This window comes from Podarcis filfolensis (genome assembly GCF_964270895.1).
Source record: "Podarcis filfolensis genome assembly, chromosome: 3".
NCBI lineage: Eukaryota > Metazoa > Chordata > Lepidosauria > Squamata > Lacertidae > Podarcis > Podarcis filfolensis.
Window position 1 is genome coordinate 6,507,857 of NC_139606.1, and position 24,902 is coordinate 6,532,758.

At 43.4% G+C, this 24,902-nt stretch overlaps 1 protein-coding gene across 6 annotated transcripts in view; it reads left to right on the forward strand.

Annotated features, from left to right (window-relative positions):
- Nucleotides 1-24,902, forward strand: part of MEIS1 (Meis homeobox 1) — a 152,997-nt gene continuing 128,095 nt past the window's right edge. For 4 of the 6 annotated variants that reach the window (XM_083606613.1, XM_083606614.1, XM_083606618.1 and 1 more), the window contains exons 1-6: nt 183-278; nt 2,213-2,439; nt 4,155-4,296; nt 4,883-4,933; nt 5,731-5,781; nt 7,121-7,267. In XM_083606613.1, coding sequence (XP_083462739.1) covers nt 267-278; nt 2,213-2,439; nt 4,155-4,296; nt 4,883-4,933; nt 5,731-5,781; nt 7,121-7,267 — 630 coding nt within the window. In that variant the 5' untranslated portion in view covers nt 183-266. Of the gene's footprint in view, nt 279-2,212; nt 2,440-4,154; nt 4,297-4,882; nt 4,934-5,730; nt 5,782-7,120; nt 7,268-24,902 lie in introns of all 6 variants that reach the window. The other 2 variants (XM_083606616.1, XM_083606617.1) reach the window with 2 other exon arrangements.

Here is a 24,902-nt window from a genome sequence, read left to right on the forward strand (position 1 = left end):
GAAGGAAGGAAGGAAAAGAAGAGGAGAGAGACGCTTCTTCTTTTCTTTTTTCTTTTTTTAAATGCTGAATGATCGCGCCGCTTCTCTGAGGTCCCTCCGGCTGAAGACTCTGGTCGGCTGCTCAAGCTACTGGCGACTTTAAAGGATTCTTTTTCCCTTTATTTTGGGGGGTGGGTGGGTGGGGGAGAGCACGTTTTGTTTCTTTTCACGCTGGCCTTAAAGAGGATATATTAGAAGTTGAAAGGGAAGGGGTGCGAAGCAGGCCGATGGCGCAAAGGGTATGTATTATTATTTTTAATTCGTGATTTCCGAGTAACATAACATTGAAACGTGGATCTTAGAGACACTGCGAGGAGAGGGGAAGTTTTGTATACTCTTAGAAGCACACGAGGGAGCGTGTAAAGTCTATTACTGTTTTGAAAGGAGCATGTTTTTTTAACTGTGCATGTCCAACATACAGGCAGGTATGAGCTGCACTGGAGACCTTGTTCCCATTTATTCGTAATATTAATTCAGACCACAGGCCACCTACTAGAAGGAGACGCTGACTACACAAGCAGCCTCGAAACTGAATGCAGTTCCTTTTAATATTCAGTTTCTGTGTCTCTCAAAGTAATCAAGGTACTAAATAATATGCCTTTGGACCTTTAGGATATGGTAATAATATCTTTACAATTAATAAAGAACTTATTTAAAATAACATTACTGTAAATGGAGGGGGGCAATCAGAGCAGTCCATACATTCCAACCAAGATGTTGTTTTGAACACATTTTCATATGTAATGATGAGTCCAAATAACAGTTACACGCACTTGTGTTCCTAACATTACTGTTTATTATTTATTTTATTAAATGGACACCATCACTCCGCCGAAAAAGTTTACCAGTTTAGGAAGACTGTTGATAGTGACAAGAATAATGCAACCAAGAGGGCATTTAAAAGGAAATTTAAACTTTCGAATACATTTTCTGGCACACTTTTGGCAATGCCCTCTCACACCACAGTTGGAAAAAGAAAGTTAGTCCACTGATCCTTTTGCATTTACTTTTTCTGTTTAAGCAGCTGGAAGGACTCCCCCCCCCCCAAATTCTCCACACCCTCATTTGTCCTTAATTAATTAGATATTGAAATGGCAGAGTGACCTCCCCTCTCCCACCTCACTAACACAGCTCCCCCCCCCCAAGGAACAAAAAATCTTGTTTTTTGGGCACCTGGTTCTAAAGAGGAAATACTAAGCTGAGCTTCCCAGAATAAATGCTAAGAAGAGCAGTCGATGGATTTTTGAAAGTAGTCAGAGCTGGAGAATCCTAAACAAACTATTAAATGAATTCCTCCCTCCCTTAAGGAAAATCCTGGTTTTAGCTTTGTCACACAAACACCTGAAGCCTGATTTTTGTGTATGTGACTTCTCAAAAGCGGTAAACTTTAGGACAGGATAAGCTCGGATGATTTAATTCTTTAAAATACTCTCTGTCAGTTGTGCAAAAGACTAACTTTTGTCCCACCGCCCCACCCCCACCCCTGAAAACACAGCCCCAAAGAAACTTGCTTGAAATAGTGATTCTAAATGGGTTATTTCTATTTTTGTGCTCCTGTACCTTCCTGAATCTTTTCAAGCATCAGGGAAGGTCTGCCACTTGAGGCTTCTGGCAGGCACAACCGATGCCCACAGGGAAATCTCCCAAAAAATAAAGGGAGGTTGTTTTAATGCACGTGTTAATAATAGGTGTCCTCATTTTAACTTCTGCTGAGAAAACCTAGAGGAGGAGGCATCTTTCCAGCATGCATTTATGTTGAGCTGGACTCCAGAGAAGTCCTCCATCCTCCAGTTAACTTTTTCATTTCCACGAGGACGCTGTGCCACGACCCCAGGAGGAAAGTACTGCGAAGGCCTAGTGGAAAATGCATTGGAGACTGGACCCAAGACCAAAGAAACAAAAATAGAAAGAAAAAAAAACACCACCCCCCAAACCAAACCAAACCGCAGGGAAAACTTCTTTCACTTTTTTAAAAAAAAGACGCGGCCTTCCCGGTCCCTTATGTTTCGCCACCTTCCTCCCCAAGTGACAGAGTGGATCTTCTGTACGCCTTGGTTCCCACTCTCCTCGCACCCACCCCAGCACACGAAGTTGCTCCCCCCCCTTTAAACTGCACTGCGAAGGACTGGCCTTCAAGCTGACCCTTTTCTTTTCCCTCCTGTCTATTATGCAGTACGACGATTTACCCCATTACGGTGGGATGGATGGAGTGGGGATCCCGAGCACCATGTACGGGGACCCCCATGCCGCCAGATCCATGCAGCCCGTCCACCACATGAATCACGGTCCTCCGCTTCACTCCCATCAATACCCGCACACAGCTCACACCAACGCCATGCCCCCAAGCATGGGCTCCTCCGTCAATGACGCTTTAAAGAGAGATAAAGATGCCATTTATGGGTAGGTACAGCTAGCATCAGGTTCATTAGCTTAAGACGTGCTCGTTCCCCGTTCTTCCCCTCCCTGAAGAAAGCCACCGTTTACTCGAGACCGTAGGTAAATAATCCGGGGCAGCCGAGGCTTTGCATGGGGATGACGGAGCAGGGGTGGCGGCGGGTTGATTTCAGTGCCTCTCCTTGCCAATCGGTCTCGGATGGACAAATAAACACCCTCTCAGAGCGAGATTTGGAAGGATAAATGCAAAGAGGTTGAGCCACTTTACAACAAAACATTGACCACTATATTTCTCCCCAGCCCTTCAACTAAAAGCCTAGACGCGATATAGGAATTGGATAAAAATGAAGAAAATTGTATATATAGATCTTTTTGTAATTCCAAAGTTATATATCGCAGGGGCGTGGTTGAGAATGTCATTTGGTTATTTTGACCTCTTTAAAAGGAAGGAAGGGAAGGAAGGAAGGACATGAATGTTGTAATAGTAAAAATAAAGCTGGGGTTTGATTGAAAGTAAAATATTTGCAAGAATATTTGAGAAATAAAGAATACTTTTGCCCCTTTTTACGTTAAAATAAAATCTTTTTAAAAGCCAATAAACAAAACCCCTTTTAACTCTAGTGTGTTATTTAAAAGGAGAACTTCACGGGTGGCTTCAGAATTGCAATCCCACGCCTCTCGGCAGCATTTGAAGCCTCTCCAATGCGCGAACTTTAAAAAAATAGTTTTCTATGTAGTGGGGCTTGATTTGTTTCACCAGTATGACTTCAAATGAGTCGGCAGCATTTCAGTTACAATTGATCATTCAAACATTTCAGAGGGAATAACTGGAACCCCCCGATTATTATTTTGCCTACTGACAACGATGAAACTTAACCGTGATAGTGGCGTTTTCTTTAAGTTGTGAACCCCACTAAAAGGTTGAAAGCGAGGTGAAAAGGAGCGTCAGGCAGGGGGTGTAGAAGGCGGGTGACGTTGCTGTGGTAAACGACTGCATTGACGATAATAAAATGTTTAAAATGTGAGATTTCATCAATCCCACAATGTTATTTATTATTGTGCACTAACCAGGCAGTGTCTGAGAGAGAGCGAGAAAGCGAGGGAGAGATTGGAAAGGGATAGTCTAGGCCAACTGGAGAGGAAGGGCTGGTGTCACACATTTTAGCGGTTAGAGATGGGTGACTTTTAAGGCGATGTGTCCCCCACCCTACCCTCCACGCCTGCACCCCCACCCGTTCCAAGCCTGGTTGGCAATTTAGCTGAGCTGCGTAACTTCGCAGCCCACTCCAAATTATAAATAAAAACAGAGTCCCCACTCCACCTTAGTGTACATGGGACTCCATTCGGTCTCCCCCACAACTAAATCTACAAAAGAAAATTCGGTGGTGGGTGTGTTTTTTGCGGGGGGGGGAGATATTTCAAAATGGCAACTAGACCCGAGGTTGGTTTGAACTTTAGCCAACGTTAACAAGCTCTCTGACCAAGTTTGCTTCAAAACGGCCATCCTGGAGATCTCTATGGCTCAGGCCCTTGGGATCCAGGTCTGGAGAGTAGCAAAGTGAGCAGTGATTGGAGAAGTGGGTGTAAAAACCCGGGGGGGGGGTACCGGTGGCTGAGGAGACCTGCTGTTGTAAACTTCATTTGGACGCTCCTCTTGAATTTGTTCTAATTGCTGTGTCCTCTTGTGTGTTGCTTTGGTGACTCTTGTATTTTTCTTTCAGACACCCCCTCTTCCCCCTCTTAGCACTGATTTTTGAGAAATGTGAATTAGCGACATGCACTCCCCGGGAACCCGGGGTGGCGGGCGGCGATGTTTGCTCCTCAGAGTCTTTCAACGAAGACATAGCAGTGTTTGCCAAACAGGTCAGAAAACAAGTCTCAATGCAAATCTCTTGCACTTTCCCTCCTGTACTGTTCCAAATGTCTGATGATGACGAGAGTAATAGCAGCAGCAGTAGCAGCAGCAGCAGCAGTAATAGCACTAATAAAGTGACAAGGCTAGAATGCATTGGAACTGTTATCCCTTGTCACACACGCCCCCTCCCCGGAATGGATCGCAAGCCTCTGGCCTCAGGTTCCTCCCCACACTGACTTGGGTGCGAGCCCCGGAGGTTTTCTGCCCTCTGCCCGCCACCTTGCAAAGGAGCCTGCTTCAGGCTTTTGGACCAAGGCGCAGCTGACGCTCGAAAGCCTCTGCTTGGCGTGGCGAAAGTACTGCTGGCTTCAGCCCCCGAAAGTATTCCCGGTGCCTTCGCTTCGCTTCCCTAAGCGGGTGCCTTCCAAATCCAGCACTCGGGGGCTTTGCATGAAAGATTGCATAATGGACCCCAGTATGTAACGAAGCTAGGAAAGATAATAACGCCTTTGCCTCGTCTCCTTTCGTATTTCAAACCTCTTTTTATTTCTTCTTTTTAAAAAACCCGTCCTGAACTTCCCACGGTGTATGTAGATCCGAGCAGAGAAACCCTTATTTTCTTCTAATCCTGAACTGGATAACTTGGTAAGAGTTCAAATACATATTTGGTATTATATTATCTGAATTCTGGAGATGCAGTTGTCATTAGTACTATTTTAAAGTTCTTTGGAAAACGTCTCATTAGGAAGTTTATAGCTTGAATTTTGTGTAACCGGAAGCGCAGGTCAACCGCGCAGCAACAACACGCGATCCAGACGTAAGAACTGGGGTTGGGTAGTCGAGGACGCTTGTTTAGCGTCCAAGACATGCTGCTGTTTATTTAAATGTGATTATTTCATTGTTTTGGAAAGGTCGAAATAGCTCACCTCTGTTTGTGAAACAGTTTTATAGCTATTATGGGTTGCGAGGGATTGAACCAAACTCTCACCTTAGATAGGTAGGTAGCTAGGTAGGTAGGTAGGTAGGTAGATGATAGATAGATAGATAGATAGATAGATAAAGGCGATCTTTAAAAATTAGACATGCGGTATTGGGAACAGCTCCTCCTCCCTTCCCCTAGATGGCCAGGCTCTTTATCCAGAAGTATTACAATATAGAGAATATACTTTAAAAAAATAAAATAAAATAAATGTTTGTGATCCGTGTAATTTAGCTACTTGGTTAAAATGGTAGTAATTTTTTTAAAAAACAAACAAACAAACTTGAGATCTCTCCATGTTAAACAACATACGAAAGCCATTGCTATTAACTTTTAGTGTTGCCATAAATCAAAACACGCGGGTACATATATGTGCGTTACATTCACACACATCTACTTTGATAGTAGAAATGAAAGCCAGCTATGGAGACACAGAGACTCACGTTGTTTTGTATCTTTGCAGATGATCCAAGCCATACAAGTATTAAGGTTTCATCTGTTGGAATTAGAGAAGGTAATATTCTCTCTCTCTCTCTCTCTCTCTCTCTCTCTCTCTCTCTCTCTCTCCTCCCTCCCTCCCTCCCTCCCTCCCTCCCAATAATGTTTCACGAAGTTGAAGCTTCGGCAGAATTTGCATAAATGTCTTTCTTTCTGGTAATTAGTGTCAAGACCAATCATGCCGTCCATTTCTCTTCGCAGTTTAATTACAATTTCAGCCACAAAAAATCTGGATCACGAACTCGCTGGCTGTGTATCCCTTTTTACTACCTTTGTACAAATTGTTGCGCATTCTCTCTACGTTTGATAATGTTTGGAACACTGATACCTCTTCTGCCTGGTTCCTGTGGGTAGTTAGGTCAAGGCACATCGTTTGGTTTGTAGTTAGTTTTGTAGTGTATTTTTTTAAAGCCATCTGCAGGGTCACACGCAGGGCATAGATTGTCCTGTCACGTTGTGCAGAAACAAGCCAGAGTTGCTAGATGCGTCAGTTTCTGTTTCTCTTGAACTGGGCAATTCTCGTGCCCCCACCCACCCCTAAGACGAAGAGACCTGAGCAATCCGAGTTTGCTCCTTAAATTTCTGCGTAACAATAATAAATTCGGTTCTGGATGCAAGTATATTTCAAGGCAGCGCCAGAATCGAAGCATTTCAGGGACCTATATTTCAGTGGACCTGTGTATGTCATTGATAGCTGGAGAATTTACCCCTTGCCCTAAAAATAAACATCTATGAGAGATTTATTAATACATGGGGGAGTGGGGAGGGATGCAGGCATTCCAGGCATTTTATCTAACAGGAACAAGTGGATTGGTTTGGTTCTACAAGAAATAGGCTAAAATAGGCCCATTCACAGTGGAAGCCCTTACACGTTAGGTTACAGTGCCTCCAAATTTAAGGTCATGGATGTGTATAATGTTTTTCACCAGAGTGCATTCAGCTCTGCTTACTAGTGGAGGAGAGGACCCTTTGTGTCCCCAACCTCCTTCGGAAAGGGTTTGCGATGATATAACTGGGTGAAATTAAATAGTTTACCTTAAATGTCACCCATGCAGGTCACCTCGCTAATGGTCACAGCTCCGAGAGCAGATGAATTTAACACGGGTGTTGAATACGTTGTAGGCTGTGAATCATCTTGTCACTGTCAATTTTCTGGGATATCTCTATTTTGCTAGAAAAGAAAGTTATTCTTAATTCTGGATGCGTCTCGAGGGGATAATTGCAGCGTGTTTCCCCCTGTTTAGAACTTTTGATGTCAGGAACGGGGAGGGGGAGGGGGGAGTGATTGCTTTTGTCAATTTCACTTAACATGCGCTTGACTATATTTTGGTTTTGTTACTTCTGTCATAATGTAGGTACACGAATTGTGTGACAATTTCTGCCACCGGTATATTAGCTGTTTGAAAGGAAAAATGCCTATCGATTTGGTGATAGACGATAGAGAAGGCGGATCAAAATCAGACAGTGAAGACATAACGAGATCAGCAAATCTAACAGATCAGGTATGATCATCTCCAGTCTTGTAACAACCGCTCAAATCTGTATGCAGATAGCTCACTGGGTCACAACGCCCCTTTTTATTATTTGCATATGATTAAGCCCCTTTTAGATAAATTTCCATCGAAATGAAAATTTTTGAATAATGTGGCCATTATTGTTTCATTAAGGCTTGCTCTCCGATTCGACCTGGCAAAATGAGCTTGTAAAAGCATCGCCTGCAAACTTGACCTGTTCCTTGTCGCTTTTAATTTTTGTCTTTATTTTATTTACTCCCTTTTTAATGATAATAGAAGTGTTTAGGCCTGAATCGTAGGCTTTCGGGTAAAGTAATGATTTGGGGGTGGAGGTGGGGGTGAAGAGAAGGGGGGTGGGGGAAATCCGAGATAGGTGGTCCGGGGAAAGAAGGCAGAGAGGGTTTGAAATCTAGCAAATGCTGGCTATTTTCTTTCTCTCTCTACGGTTCATTAGCCTGTCTTGTCAGTTCTTCTTGGCCCGAACGCTTTTAGACCTCAGTGAACATTGCTTTGTGCGGAGCTTGACGGCTGCAAAGGGCGTCGGGTTTTATTTGACTTAACCGAGAAAATAAATAATAAAAGCACGATTCCTTTTATTTTATTTTATTTTAAATAATCGTGTGCGCGCTCCAAATTGCCTGCATGCGTTCGACGCGCCTTATGTGGGATATTCGCCATCAGTTGCAAGGGTCGGCCCAATCCTGCCGCATGCCAGTGTGATTTAAAGTGGTGATTTCGCCATGGCCACATGCGCTACCTCGGAATGTGCTATGCTTTCTTCTTCTTCTCTTAAGGAAAACGAAAGTGCCGTTTTGGATTAATACGGGATGTGATACTAACTAATCGATGCTCCTTAACACAGCAATTAGCGACCATCGGGGTCTTGGTTCGCGGAAGGTGGCGGGATGGTTAATGGTTGTTGTTGAGTTGCAGAAGCCGTTTCCCTTTCAAAGGAAGCGGCTGGCTACTCCGAGTTTTTTCTACTTTACGACCCGATACGTCGGAGGGTCCAAGGGACAATCGGGCCGCGGCTCTGTAGGCTTCCTTTTGTTAAAAAGAAAAGAGAGCCAGGCGCCGCCGAGCCGGCTTGGGTCTCCTGGAAGCAGCTCTGTCTTGGGATCCCCAAGGAGGCACCGTCGGGTTGACTTAGCGCGTTCTTTCCTAGATCCGCTTTGGCGAGAGGCGCACCGCGCTGGCGCGTGGAGATGCGCTCTCTTTGGTGGCGCGCCTTGCTTAGGCGCGATGAGGCATGGCGAGCAGAGGCTGTCCGGAGCAAGAGGAGCGCGCGCGTGCTGAGCCCTGGACTTCCCAGAAGCTCATGGACAAAATGTTAATATTAATATAGGGAACATGTTGCATGGAGCCTCTGCTTCGTCGCGCCTCTGCTGGTAGAGGCAGCAGCGCCTTTCCCCTGTGTCCTCTCCTAAGTGGGCGTGTAGCTCGTACTCTGCTGGTCTCCTGGCACGACGGAGGCGAGATGGTCCCTGTCTGGGGAGATTGCTCTCCGCCGGAGCCCCTGCCTGGACGCCGAGCACCCGGGAGCTGTTACAATCCAGCCCTGGATGAGGAAAAGCTCGGGGAGCTGCTCTTGAATAACAATTGTAATCCAACAAGTCTAACTAGAAAATGGGTTTCTAAAAGCTCTGGAGCGCTTGGTACATAAAGCTATTTGAGCAAATTACAAGAATCGCTCAGGGGCACGAATGAAATCAACACTTTAATTGCCTCCAAAATGAAGATTTATACTCCATTTTCCAAAAGAACCATTATTTTATTAAAGTGAAAGCCGAAGAAGTGAACTTATGTGGGTTTGTGTTTGTTTGTCTTTTGGTTTCTGTTTTCTTTTTAAGGAAAAAAGGGGGGTTGATATTATTGATACGCTGAGACCCTTATCTTCAGCTGTTTCCGCATCCTTCCCTTTCTTTCCCGTCGCAAAAACGACGATCTAAATATCCAGCCCATTATAACTTTAGGGTTGGGAAGGCGTAGAGGGGCGCCGGGAGCCGAAAGTTCTCCCGTTTTAAACTTTTGATACTTGTCTTGTCGCTATTAGGTGAGATTGGCCTGCAGTTTATTGCGTTTCCAGTGACTTGAGACTGAGAGGTTGGACTTGGGTCGAGGTGGTCTGCTGAGTTTATACAGAGAGAGAGAGAGAGAGACCCTCTCGTGCTCCTCACAGTTTATAAAAATCGCGCGGGGTCGTGGCTCCCGATCCTTCGTTTTTGACTTTAGCACGAGCTCCAAGGAAGGCTGGCTTCAAGTTCAGTGGAGAAGTTACAGGTCTTTTCCTGCGCGCGCGCCACGGCTGCGCCCGTCTGTTGGCCGAGCCGCTTGCAGCCCGCGTTGCAGAGGCTGCCGTGGGCGCTTCTCCGGGGAGATGCGCTGCGCCGCTTCCTCCTCTCGCCTGCTCAGAAGCGACGGCTAAGAGGAGCGCAGGGGCTCGACCTGTTTGCAGCCGCGTTGCGCGCTCTGTTGCAGGCTGCGCCGCGCAGGCAGATCCCCTCCAGGTGCTGCGCCAGCCGCGGTGCCACGTTAGTTGTCTCGGGAGCTGTGCTGGGTTTCTTTCTCCGCCTTTGCTCGGCCATCGACGGCAGAGCCCTGAGCCGCCGGGAGCGAGAGGCCGCTCCTCCTCTCTCTTGCCGGGCTGGGCTCGGTGGGGCGGGGAGAAGCCTCCCTTCCCGTAGCTGCGCCCACCCCGTCGGAGAGAAGAGGGTGGCTCTCGTCTATGCCGAAGCACCCAGCCTCCTGCGACGGAAAGCCGGCGGAGCGAGCGCGCAGACGCCCCCTTCCGGCGATCCGATTTGTGCTCCACTTGCGCGAAGCGCAGCCCGGAGAAAAGCGGCGACATTTAAACTTCCACCCAACGCTCTGATCTGAGCTGCTCCGGAGGATCGCGCAGAGCCTAACGTGCCGGTGTGGCAGCTGGGATTAGGGGAGCTGGGCTGGAGAAACGGGGGCGCCGCCGGCCGGCCCCTAGTGGGATGCTGGAAAGCGGGTGCGCACGTTGGAGAGCGAATGGATCGGGGGCAGAGCGAGCCAGAAGGGATTAGGGAATGGTCGTTGTAGGGAAGGAAACCCACAGTGGGGAGAGCACATGGGTTTTGTTGACCCCGTGCCGCGTGTGTGGATTCGAGACGTGAACAGATTTGCACAAAAAGTGCGTGCGCTTTATGACAGGTGGGGTTTGCAGGTGGGGTTTGCAGGTGGGGAGGATGGCCCCAAAACAAACCAGAGGTCACACCCAACTGGTAATATGCCGTGACAGACAGAATGTCAAAGGCGAAGCTTTCCCCATATTTGTAGCTCCCTACTAGAGAAGGTCTAAGCTGTTTAATTTTTGCCTGTCCCGCAGTGCTAAAGGCCAAGGGCCCTGCTCTTCTCCAAGGCCAGCCTGAAACCATGCAAAGAAATCAAGTTTCAGGATCCAGTTCTGTTACCACAGGCCTTTCATCAGCTAATCTGAAACTGGCAGTGCAAGCATGGTGTTTCAGATGGAGTCAAGAGGGACTGAAGATTTACAGCAATTCTGTGCAGATGCTTATGCTTGGATAAATTCAGTGTTTAAATTGTTGAAAAGTAAGCAGTGCATTCATTAGTTGCAGTTGTTTACTAATATCTCATAATAACCACTGTTTTTTTATAGGGGAAAAAACCTTTTTGAGCAAAAAGGGTTTGAAATCAGCACCCAGCAGTGAAGCTCACTGGATAACTCTGAGCCACTCACTCTCTCTTGGCCCAATATACTTCGCAGGGCTGTTGTGGGCATAAAAAGGAAAGGGGGAAAATAATGAACACCACAGTTGAACTCTTTGGAGGAAAGGTGCTTAGACCACCACCAGCAACCCATCTGCATGGATGGGAAAGCAGCTAATAAGCGTTCCCTGCATATTGCTGCCACAATCAACTCAACCAAGATTCCCCCTCCTTCAGGTGCTGCATTTCCCTAGGGGAAAAAAAACAGCACTTTTAACTGTGAAGCACACGTCTTCACCCCATCATTCCACTGCTACATTCTTGACATGTTAGAATAAAAACAACAGCAACACAACATTTGGATGATGTGAGATATATTAAAAATTAACACCTGCAACTGCATAAATGCAGTACTGCATAGTATTCACCGGCAACAAAGAGGTGATGAGACACTAGAAACATATTTGATGCCAGAGAAACAGGCATCCTCCCTGCCGCCATGCGTTGATTGCTGTAAAATTTAAAAACTGGAATGTAGCAAACAAAAGCAGTTTGCCATATACATTTTTAATAATGATAATAATCTGAACACATGCAGCCTCACATTTTAAACTCCCCTAAATCATCATTGTAGTTGCTTACTTCCTGCCTTGGGCCAGTCACCATCTCTTAGCTGAACCTACCTCACATGGTTGTTGTGAAGCTATAGAAAGTTGTACAAAATAGCTGTAAAGGGGGACGTGCTGCTTGTATTATATACATCACATTTTGGTTCCTTTAATAACCAGTGATGCATCTATGTAGTACTGTGTAAGGGGGATGTTTGTTTCTTCCACTCTTCTCCTGCAAGTTAGTAGAGCCCCAAAGCTCCAGCCAACCTTAATCTGACTTGGTTATGGTGGGTGTTATTCAACTAAAATTTAACCATGGTAAACCCACTGATATCAAGTTATGTTAATTGATTTCAGTGGGTCTACTCTGAATAAAACTTAATTGAATACCACCCTGTGTATTTATATGCATAAATCACAAAGTTTGCTCCTTGGTTGGTGTGCAGAGTGTCTCACTATTAATCTTTTTCTGCCAAGAAAGCCAAGGTTGTAATCCTTGCAAGCCCCATTAAACCCAAAGAGACTTACTTCTGAGTAGACATGTAGACCATTGTATTGTAAGTTAACTATACAATGAATTCTTAAGGGCGTGTCTGGACTTCCCTCCTGCAAGATACGCCTATGTATGTTTGCAAAGTTTTCACATTTGGCACTTGCCTTTTGGGGAGGGAGTATTTATCATTTACCTGCACTTACTATTCCCTAGAAAATAACTTCTAGAAAGTGCCTGATCTTAAAGCTACTGAGATTCCAAGGAACAGAAAAGGAGGCAAAAGTTGGAAAGAAAAATGCAGGGGCTTTGCGAACTGTGCTTTAGGACCCAGTGGATTGCAACCTATCTTCTGGGGTTCAGGCAAGTCAAACAAAGCTAAGTTCACTCATGGGCTAGAAACCCGTAAAGGTGCGACCAGCTGGGCTGCTTTATCTCACAAAAATTGCCTGATTTCCTAAGTTTATTCAGGAGTCTCCTAGGCTCATGATTTCAAATGAAAGTTCCGTGCAGGCTGGACTCTGCTGCCTGGTGCATAAGGACTCCTAGCAGCTGCAAGAGAGCAAAAGTGGTCAGCTGCAGTTCTTTTCCCGGGAGATGTTCGCCATTCCTGTCCGAAATGTGCAACCCCTTCCCACATGCCCCTCCTTGGAAACACACAGCCCCCCACCCCAAAATCCCGGGAACTGTAGCCTGCCAAGGGAAGGGCGGTTCTGTGTGGCGCCCGGAGTGCTAGAGGGAGGAATGGGGTTTGAATTATTTTATTTTGTAGGTGGTGTGGCGAGGTAGGCAGCCGAGCGGCCCTGTCGCCACGTGTCGGTGGGCAGGTGTCGCGGCTTCGGCGGCCAGGGCTGAGGGAGTTGGGCGGGAAGGAAAGAGGGCTGTGAGGCCCTTTGTGGGGACAAGAGGGCCCAGGGTACGGGGAGGCCGAAAATGGCGGGCTGAGGCGCGTGAGGCGAGAGGGCGGCTGAGGGGAAGGAGGCGATGGGCAGCAGCTCCGTGCCGGGGATCCGGAGGTTTCCCCTCGCGGCCTGCGAAATGGCGAGGCGCTGGCCCGGCTAGGGTGTGTTGTGTGTTTTGTGCTTCGCTCCGAGGAAGAAGAGTGCGAGAAAGCGAGCGCGGGTCGCGACGCGCCGAGGCCGCCCTTGCCGCTTCCCCCTCGGCCTCCCGCTGAGGTTTAGTCCGGCCCTGACGCCGTGTCCGAGAGGAAGACAATGGGCCAAAGTGGGCAGGGAGGATGGGAAAGCCGCGCGGCCGAGGGGAGAGAAAGCAGCAGCCCCTACGGGCGATTGTGTCTCCTCTCGGCCTGCGCCCGCCCAGCGGGGGGAGCGGGGAAGGAGAGCCGGCCAGAGGAGGAAGCAACGCTCTCCCCGGCGCCTGCTGCCATCGCCGGCCAGGGCCTAGTCAGGGCAGGGGGAAAGGCGACCTCCCTTCCCGCCGCCCCCAGCCCCACCAACGCCGCCGCGTCCCTGAGGGAGCCCTCGGAGCGGGAAGGGGCTGCGTGGCTGAACCAAGTCGGGGAAAAAACCCCACACCGATATATTAACAGCAAACACTATGAAACAAGCAGAAAGCTTTTTTTTTTGTTTGGGGGGGCACTTTTTTCCTGCCCTAAGAAGCCCCACCAGGCCTCGAAGGTTGCGTGACAGGAGGAGAGTGTGGCGGGAAGATCCATGCCCCTCACAATCCTATTTATTATAAAGTACTTATGTGCTCCACGCTAAAAGCCGAGCACTGCTAGGGTGTCGTTTCATTCTCCTTTTCCAATGTGTTTCTTATCGATAGGAAGATCGGTGTGGCGCCAGCAGGTTTTTATTCGGGAAGTTTTGGCCCAGAGGGGGAAGAAAAAAAAAAGGTTTCGAGAACCTTTCGAGAGTTACACAGGCCGAATTTGCCACTGAGGAATATTCTTATTTTTTTGGGCAACGGGGGCTTGGTTGAGCACCGAAGCTGAGGGAAATAGCTGTTGTGTGTGTGTGTTGAGGTGGTGCTTTGAGGAAGACTTTGGGCATTCAGTTCCAAAGTTGCAGCTTGAGGAGAATCCCCTTCCCAGGGGCTGCTGTGAACTCCCTAAAAAAAAGAAAAGAAGGAATTAAATTTCAGTTGAAATCAGTGGGCCCAAGTATGAGGGAATCTCAGTCGGTAGAGCAGAAGATTATTGCATTGCAGGGGTTGCACTAGATGACCCTCGTGGTCCCTTCCGACTCTTCAATTCTATGCTTAGGGCTGGTCCTGATGAGGGTTAGCTGTACTGAGATGACAGGGTTGGGTTTTATTTCTCTGGACTTGACATGCTTGTTGCTTTTAAGGAGGTAGGGAGGCTGGCTGGTTAGCTTTGGGATCCAATGGAACCAAATAATTTAACCACTTCTCTAATTTAACCACTCATCTGGTGTGAAGTTTGCTTTCTACTGCTGAGAAACAAGGCTGACTATTAATTTTAGTGCTGCGCAGTTACGGGCTTGTATCATAGTTTTATTTGTCTTTCTTTGCTCAGAAATGATGTTAAAGGCAAGATGAATTGACTGAAGAGGTACTTGTTTCTAAATAAGTGTGTTTGACATAGGACTTAACAAGTAAATATCCATGGGACAGAAGTAGCAGCTAATTAAAATTCAACCCATTTTACCCAGGTGAGGAGTATGATTAGTTCTTTAATGCTTAAATCACAGAGCACAGATTATACTGGTATAGTTGCTGCTCTATAACAATTTTGAATTAAGTCTCATATTCTTTATACAGCCGTTGGTGTGATAAAGTGTATGTAGAGTTCAAAAATTATGAGCATTTCTGGATAAATAGTACAGTTATGCTTCAGTTCTAAATATGTTTATCTGGAACTTTCAGTAAAGTGCGTATACTTGTGGCATAGATGCTTGTAAACACTTTACTTAGTGGCAATTCAATAATACTTCCATGTAACATTTAGAATTTTAAGTATTCTGAACTAATATAAATGCACATCAACTCAGATGTGAGCCACCTTGAGTTATTTGGGACTTATTCCCAGGTAAATGTGTTCAAGATCGCAGCTGTAGTGTGCAATACAATTTTAAAAATTGTGTTAAGTTTTGAAAATCGGGTAACAGTATTTAAAAAACGCCTACTTTTCTTCTTGTTTTACCAGATGTGTGCACTTGCATGTTATTACATCAAGTCTGGGCATCACATGGAAAATTGTGAGCCTCAGTCTTTCAGGTTTTTTTTATTTTTACAATCAGTTGGTGTATAGATTTTGTTAAATAAGTAAGGCTGCAGTCCTAGGCACACTTAAGAAGTTGATTTGGTTACAGTGGTATTTACTTCTGAATAAATATGCCTAGCATTGCTCTGCATGGCTGTAATCCTTTCAGCCTAGCCTTAGACTAAAAAATAAAAACCTGCATCTCTGTAAAAATGGTTGGGATAGCCTGTAAGTTCATTTATTTGGAGGTAAATTCTATTGGCACCATAGCGACTCTGAATACAGGCAGACGCTTAGGAAGTGCCAGCCACCACATGAATGTTACCACTTGGTAAGCTAGTTGTCTGCAGTGTCCTGCCAAGTGGTGACCTTTTAAATGAATGAATGAATGATGTGTGGTAAAACTCTCCTTACCATTTGATAGGCTGCTGCAGAGCACTACCTGCAAGTAGTTATATGCATGCCATGATAACTTGCTACTTGGAATGTGATCATCTGTATTTTCACACTAACTGAATAACTTGTGTTTTGGGTTAGGGTGTCAAACACAATTGTTCTCACAGAAACGACCCGGTTGTGCACTGTTTGCTACAGGTTTTAGAGCAGAGATGGCTCATATTTTTTGGCCCCTGGGATGAATTCACCCTTTACCAGCCTTCCAGCACCAGTGGTATGTGACCAAAGTGGATTCGGAGTCCACAGTCTTGAACATATGCGTGCGCGCGCGCGCGCACACACACACACACACACACACACACACCACACAGACAGCAAACCTTCCCTGCTCAGTGAATGATTGATCTCATGTGGGGCAGGGAGAAGGTTTAATCCACATCAGGGAGTTGAGCTGAGCTGAGCAGAGATCCAGTGCTGTGTATAACACTGATATTTTTTCTTTTTGCCACTGCCAACATTGGTGATGTCTTGGGCCAGAAATAAGCAGGGGGGCTGATCTGGCCCCTGGGCTGGCTGTAGGGCCAGCATCAGACTGCAGGGGACACTTGGCACAGTGCCGTTGATGTGCTCTAGTCCAACAAAACACACACATGCACGTCAGCCCCAATGCGGGAACCCAGACAGGATTTTAGTTGGTGATGCCACTTTTGAATAAGCGCACTTCTCATTTGTGGTGACCATTCCACCATCTTCATTTACCCCTAATGCAATGCCTCTGGAGCTCCGCATGAATGGAAGTGAGTATTGCAACAGATGGATTTGGCTGGTGGGGGGGCCCCTTCTGAACCCCTGGGGGCCTTGGCTGGGGTCTGATCTGACTGATGGTTGGGGCCATGCCCAGCTTTAGGCCACCACTGTTTTAGTATTTCAGAATACTTTTTTTAAAAAAATAAGAATAGCAGTATTCTGCCATGCCCTTAGGACACCAACTGTATTACGGTAAAAAAAAAATGCAGTTTTATCAGTTATGTGAACTGCAGTGAGAATGTGGTAAATGCATGTATAGGACATACAGGCAACTCCCCATTTGTGCGTGTTTGAGATGTACACGATCGCTGATGCACGTGCCATTTTTGGCCCCAGAAGGGGGAAAACAGGGCGGGGGCAGGCTTACCTGCGTCCCACTGATGCATGCAGTGCCTCAGAATGCAACCCCCTTGCAAATGTGGAGTTGCCTATAGATGCATACAGACCTTTGTGGTGATAAACTTTATGCGGATGGGACTGTACAGTTACAGCATTAGGCTTGCAACTTGACATTCAATGCCATGGTAACATTTAAAAAAAATTAAAAAATGCTGTACATGAAGTTCATGCAATAATAAAACCATTAGTTGTACAGACTAATCCCATGAATAGTTACTCAGAAGTCAGTTCTGTTGAGTTTCTGGGGGCTGCTATGGACTAACTACTTGCCAGGAATATGTTTTATAATGTTTTCCTGCATAACATTGGAGAATGAACAAAAATTAGAGCTCGCTAGTGTGTTATTTTATATATAAAAAGGACTCTCCACATTTCAATTGAGGTATTGTTTTGTACTGCAGACTGAAATGCATTTCTTTATTTTTTGAAAAAAAGAATTGGTATTGGAATTGTGTAGGCTTTAAGGTAGAGCTGTTGGCTTGTTGTTGGTAGGGAAATGTATGCAATACTATACAACTCCATACTAAAAAATAACAAAGCATGTCTCTAAATCACTGAGGAGTATCAGTTTTGGAAGTAATCCAAATATGTCAACCACTGCCATGGGACTTTTTGCTGTTAAGTTACTTCGTCTTGCTCTCAGGTGCCACTGGGTGAACTGTAAAAGATTATGACACTTGCCTTTCCATAATGTGTATGCAGGTAGCTTTTATAGACTCGCCTTTTAAAGAAAGTGCAATATAAAAAAAAATTACTAGCACAAATCCAAATAAAGTATGTTAGCATGCAAGCAATTTATTGGGGCAACAGTATTTTTCTTATATAAAATAAACTTGAACAAATATAAAATAGTAATGTTTGACAGAATTATCATTTAATCTTCATATGCATGCCAATTATGTATACAGAAATATAAATGCAAACTGGCAAACTGCCAGATTCCTATAGGGGCTAGCAAAGAAACGATAAAAAAAAAGAACATGAAATAAGACTTCTTGTGAGGAGGTCTATAATTCAACATTATTTGATTCCACTGTCAGGGAAATTGTTGAAGGGATAGGAAACTGATACTAGACTAGAGTCTCAGTCATTTTTGTTACAGTCTTAAATGTTTGCAACCTTGATATGTTAGATGGCCCTAGATGGGCTGTGGGGTGTTGATGTATTTGTGATAAAGCAGCCCTTGCATTTAGGTTGACATAGTTCATTAAAAAAGCAGGGTAGGGGCTTGGAACACACACACACTTTACAATATGTTTACATTATGGATGAATAATACCTAGTTTTCTTTCAGGTAGTAGGTTACTGAAAAACAAAAACAGAGAGTCGTTCACCTTGCTCATTTTGTGTCAGTTTTTGTCTCACTGAAATGTATAGGACATATGTCTCCATAGTACAGTTTAATTTGGATATTAATGTTTACTGTTTAGCCTGCGTTCCTAAGCATAGTTGGTTGAATGTAGGTTTGTTGATTGATGATAGAAATGTATAGGTAAACACTTTGTGAGGCTGGGGTGTCAGCCCAAGTATTTCATCTTAACAAGATAGAGGATTGGGTTCAAAGCCAGTGGGGCTTCTAGGTAAACTTGCAGAATTAATTGTGTTGCAGAATTATAAAACAAAAAGATTATCAGAGATTTGAACGCATTGATTATGAGTTATGGTGTACAAGTTACACAGGTAATGTGTCTGGTGCACTTTTGTGCACGTTTATTAGGAATTAAGTTTTGCTGTTGTCAATGGGGCTTATTCCCAAGTATTTTGGGTTTTAGTCTTAAAAGTGCATTCCAGTACAATTTTTCTTGGGAGTAAGCCCCATTGAGTCTCATTGTACTTGCTCCTAGGTTATGTGACTATGGAATTGTAGCTTCAAAGAATTAAATGACAATCATATATTAAAAGCTCCTGTTCCAGAAAAATGTAGATGAGTTGAGGTATAATTATCAGTTGTATTTAATACATAACTTTTTCACAAGCTTGGACCTTTCGGTAAAGTTGCGATTGTACAAACATTTTGGATTTAATTTTAATCCCCATGTTAGCGTTACTGCATTAGATTTTATTTAAATTCTGAAGTTGCCACTTGAAAACAAGTTATTTAACAATAAACAACATTTTTATTTGTATGTTTGTGATAATATATGAGTCATTATAAATGCAAAACAGATAAAAGCATTCTAGGATTGTACAGAAAAAATATAGCAAAATGGGGATTGTTGTGAAATTCTTTTTTTTTAAAGAGAAAATACTGTTTTATTTTATTAACATTTGTTGCTTTGACTTTTGGGGAGAATTGTTGTTCTCAGTGTTGTGATTATTTGCTGTATGTAAGTGGTGTTGTCATATGAAACATTTGTTGGCATATTACAGTGTCTGGGACAATTCAATTCACATTTTAGACATGATAGCACAACAGTGAGAAATCTTCTGAAAGTAAGACTTTGTGATGTCTGTAGTAAATCCTAATGAGTAGTTATAATGGGACTATGACAGCAAAACTAAGCGTGAAAGTAAATTTATGTGCAACTATGTGAGTATGCATGACTGGAAGGGTCTGGAAAAATTGTATGTGCAGTAGCATTCTTATGCCTGCAATTTTTGAGTGGTCTTTCGCCATTTGTTAGAATATAACAATATTTTGTTCTTCTTAAGTGCTGTGGAAATAATTATTTGACTTTCTTAGTTGTGAGGGAGAAAACATTTCAAGTCTAAACCAAACACATTACTACTTAGCAAATTTGGAGCTTTTAAAATCAAGCTGCAATGCAAAATGTAGGTACTTGTTCGAAGGAAGTCTCAATGAGTGCTATTCAACTAAGTTTTACTTAGAGTAAACCTGTTGAAATTAATGGCCTTAATTTAGTCATGCTCATTAATTTCAACAAGTCTACTCTGAGTAAAACTTGACCCTTGCAGGCTCTACTTCATGAAAGCATATTTTGTGAGTGTTCCTTCCCCCCAAATGAACGCGTTTAGGGATAGCAAGCACGTACCCGGTGTGCGTGTGTGTGTGTACATGCAAAGTTCAGCCAAATATCACTTCACACATGCCCTTTTTGTGTGAATGCATATGCTCATATGCTTTATTGAAATAACTAGTGAAAGCAGTTAAAATAAAATTTCATGTATTTTAAAATTTTTATAGCCGTGTGTTTAACGCTTTGATTATGTGTTCTTATCTGCCTTATTTATTTATTTATTACTCGCCCTCCCCCTAAGTTCCCAGAGTGGGTTACAACATTAAAAGACAATATTAAAAAGAGGTTAAAACACCTCCCTCGCCACAAAAAGTGGGCAGACTTGTGTGTCTTGAGTGTCTGGTTCTAGGGTTCCAGACTCAAACTTTTTTTTTTTTTTTAGTGATATGGAATGATACTTGCTTTAAAAAGAAAATAAATCAAAATAAATCTGTAAAAATACCATACGGATTTTTGTTGATTAGCACAGTAACAGTTTAAAGGTTTGTATTTATTCATTTGAATATATTTTCTTCTAGATAGCTACAGTATAGCCATTCTGTATCAGCTGAATAAAACTAATACCTGCCTCTTTTTCACTTTTTCTCATTACTTATATATGTACAAAATGAAAGAAAGCCAGACAATTCTGTGCTTTGTAGTAATACCAAGGGAGTATCTCTTTTTATTATTATCTCAAGTACCGTATGTTAAACTGGACTTTTTTTTTTAAATTGCCCCTGCCCACTTCCTCTCCTCTAACACTCTCTGTGCATTAGATAATACAGTACTCTGAAGTTCATTGTGATAACTGAGAATAATTAAATTATTTTCAATAAGCTCCATATGAAACAATATTTTAACCAGGAAAGTAATTCAGGGCTGTAATAGCATGCCTTTTGTTTCCCAAGGTATGCCAGCCTGTTTAACTTCTTGTGCCTCTCCTACTTCAGCTACTTAATTTAGAGCTGATACATAGGCTTGAAATGCGTGCCTTTCTATAGAGGGAAGCAGATAAATGCAGAAAATTTAGGTGAAACTAAAGCTCTTGCAGTGCATTCAGGCTTCTTTTCTTAATTTAGTTGAGATCACTGGAAAATCTCATTATGATCTATCATGTCTAGTTAGGGTCTGGCATCTGTTAGTGTGTCGTGTGTGAATTCTTGACATGTTAGATCTGTATCAGCTTCTTCAGACTCAACATGTCAAGTCTTGTTTGTTGGTTGTTTGGAGGTTATTTTATTTATTTTGGTTTTGGAGAGATATGTTTATGAAGTCAAGATCCAGAATGTTATTCATCTACATGCTTTACATATTATCCTAAACAAGCCTCCAATTCGAAACAGACTTACTCTTGAGTAAGTCTCATTAAAGACAGTAAATCAGTAAAATATGCTAACATGCCTTTTTTTTTTTTTTGCTTCACCTTCTATTCCATTTTCAAATTTGTAACCTTTGCAACCCAACATATTAATTCTAAACTCATTACTTGGAAGTAAGTCTGGCTTATTTGAATGGAATTTGAAGTAAAGGTTTTACAAATACATCCTCAATTGGCTTATGTCAAAGTACTTCAGCTGTAACTGGGTTATGGGTCAGCTCATCCTAGTCCCGGTGACATGTACTTGGAAGCAAGTCTAATTAATTGCTGTGGAATTATTTCCTATTTTGTTTATTTAGGATTCCAGCCTTACTCAAGAAAAACTCTGAGTAAAGTGATTTCGGGATTGTTGCCTATGTAGCCCTATTTGAGAGATCAGTATACACTTTAGTCACTATAAATTTACTTTTCTGGATGGATTTGACATCATAAAGTAGTCTTCTCAATGCTTCATTTCATGTTAAGACTGCAGCTGAGTATCTTAGCTCAGCCAAACGTTAAAAGACTTTTCAGAAAGTGTTAAGTTTGGATTTTAGAGTTGATAGTATGGTTTACCATTTTAACCTATATTTTAGTATGGTTTTGAGCATAAATATTTATGTGCAGCTGTTCTATGGATCAATTTTACGAATGCTACCAATTAGCAGTTTTTAAAATATTGCACTTGATATTGGCAAGATATATTGGGTATGCTATGTTTGTTTGGTGATATTTACTTGCATCTGTCTGCCGGAACAGACATACACTTGAATAATGGGGCTTCTCTTCCCTTCCCCTGCCACCCTGCAACCACACACAAGCCCTCAAAATCTGCTCTGGAATTTTGGGAAACCTTCTGAAGCAGATAAGGAGTTGGGCGCTGCAGGGGGAGGAGGGGGAAAATCTTGTTGAGTGAGTGGACAACCAATTGGCTATGTTGCATTTCAAGTAATTTAGTAGTGCATTGCTTTAAAAGGTAATATAGAATGCTATACTATATTATCCTGGTTTTCAGTGTCATTTTGCAGGGTGTGTGTGTCTATATACCGTAGGGTTGCCATACGTCCAGAATATCCTGGACATAGCCGGATTCGGCCATCAGAAACAGTGTCCGGGCGGAAATTGCTAAAACCTACTATACCAAGAATAAATGGCCAGTGTATGCTTTGTTTTATGAACAGGTTTTGCATTCAACAGTGTTTCCAGAAGACATATGTCATAAAATTGTGCTGGAAAAGAAATTTTGTAAAAAGTTTACTGTAGTGAAAGCTGTCCAGGATGTAGGTCCTTGCATTGTGCCACAAAAAGGCATTTCACTAACATCATAGCGATCCTTCACTTGAGTTAAAAGGAGGTATGAAGTACAAATATTAAAAACCAAGGTAGAAAGTAGTTTGTGAAAACTGTTTTGCTAACTCACTACTTTCAGAATTGACATGGTATTTAACACTAGACATAACCATTGCCAGTAACTAGGTTATAGAATTATATATTTCTAAGATATATGTTCATTGCCTACAGTTTGTTGTTATACCGCCTGTTGTGCGTCCTTTGAGAGCGTCAGGAAGCTTGCAGATGGAGATGATCCAGTTGACAGTGTTAAGTGCTTTTAAACTCTAAAAGAAAGGATGGTTTATAAATACAGCAAATAGAGAAATAATATAATAATCAGAAGTCAGAAACGGAAGAAGGAAGCAACTCACTCTCGCTGATTATTATTATTTATATATTCCACTGAATGTGGCCCCTAGTGCATTGTCAGTTGATTCTTAGATTTGAAAGTTTGTCTTGTGCATGCCATTGTTCTCTTTAATTTGTCAGAAAAATCTGAAATTGAAAAAAACCACAACTTTTAGTAACCAATGAAAACACTGAAATAAAACATACACATCTGCCATTGAAAGATGTTTGTCTAAATAGAAACAATTTACATTGGTTCTACATGATGGCTAGGCTTTCCAAAGTAGGGAAATAAGCCACTGAGCCTATATTTCTACGTTGACTTTTCATTCAAGCTTGTTGTACAGAAGATAACATCCATATATTTTCTCATTTTAGAGATTGTGGTGTATCACTGAGGAGAGTCTCTATAAATGCATATTGGACTCAAGCCATTTTGTGCTTTGTAGGTTAAAATCAGCACCTTGAATTGTGCCAAGAACATTCACTGAAACCAGTGAGTACATTGCAGTGTGGCCTATCCTGCTCTTGGTCACTTACCCTGTTAAGAGGCAGGCCCCAGGTATTCTTGCAGTATTCAGCCAGGGGCAGCTACATATAGAGAGCACAGTAGCAGTCCAGTGTAGTAGTAGTAGTAGTAGTAGTAGTAGTAGTAGTAGTAGTAATAATAATAATAATAATAATAATAATAATAATTTATTATTTATACCCTACCCATCTGGCTGGGTTTCCTCAGCCACGCTGGGTGGCTTCCAACAGAATATTAAAATACAATAGTCTATTAAACATTAAAAGCTTCCCTAAACAGGGCTGCCTTCATATGTCTTCTCATTGACAACTGGTGGGAGGGAGTTCCACAGGGCGGGTGCCACTACCGAGGAGGCCCTGTGTCTGGTTCCCTGTAAGTTGGCTTCTCGCAGTGAGGGAACTGCCAGAAGGCCCTCAGCACTGGACCTCAGTGTCGGGCAGAACGATGGGGGTGGAGAAGCTCCTTCAGGTATACTGGGCTGAGGCTGTTTAGGGCTTTAAAGGTCAGCACCAACACTTTTAATTGTGCTCGGAAATGTACTGGGAGCCAGTGTAGGTCTTTAAAGACTGGTGTTATGTGGACTCAGCGGCCGCTCCCAGTCACCAGTCTAGCTGCCGCATTCTGGATTAGTTGTAGTTTCCGGGTCACCTTCATAGAGCGCATTGCAGTAGTCCAAGCGAGAGATAACTAGAGCATGCACCACTCTGGCGAGACAGTCTGTGGGTAGGTAGGGTCTCAGCCTGCGTACCAGATGGAGCTGATAAACAGCTGCCCTGGACACAGAATTGACCTGCACCTCCATGGACAGCTGTGAGTCCAGAATGACTCCCAGACTGCGCACCTGGTCCTTCAGGGGCACAGTTACGCCATTCAGGACCAGGGAGTCCTCCACACCTGCCCGCCTCCTGTCCCCCCAAAACAGTACTTCTGTCTTGTGATTGTGACATGAGACAATCATCCAAATAAGTTACATTTTGATCAGTGAGAATTGTTTTCAGGGGTATTTAAAGCTTCTGTAGGTCAAGATACAAGTCAGGTAGAAATATCTCTTATGGCTTGAAACAGGAAGGCACCTGTATCTAGCAGGGACCAGAACATATCATACTATCCTTACCTAATCCTTGTAATAAATAGGAAAGACGACTTGGGATAACTTGAACAAAATTCCAAATTCCAAAGAGCAGGTACCTTTTGATTTGCATGCTTGCAATGACATAAACAACATTTTCTACTGTACTTCTGTACAACATATATTAACTGTGACCTGTAGCGTGTCGCTTATTAATGACATATAAGTATTTCAACCTCTGCATGCACTTCCTGCATCAGAGGTAGAAAGTGTGAGTTTCATAGTATATGCAAGTACCTGATTCTTCTTCGTCTTCTATTATGACCTATAACCACAATGCCACTGTGAGAAGACACTGTGGAAATCTAAACCTTCCATAAGTTGCACCTTGTTAAAAGTATATTTATGATGAAAATTAAGTCTAATTTTATTTATGTATGTAGACATT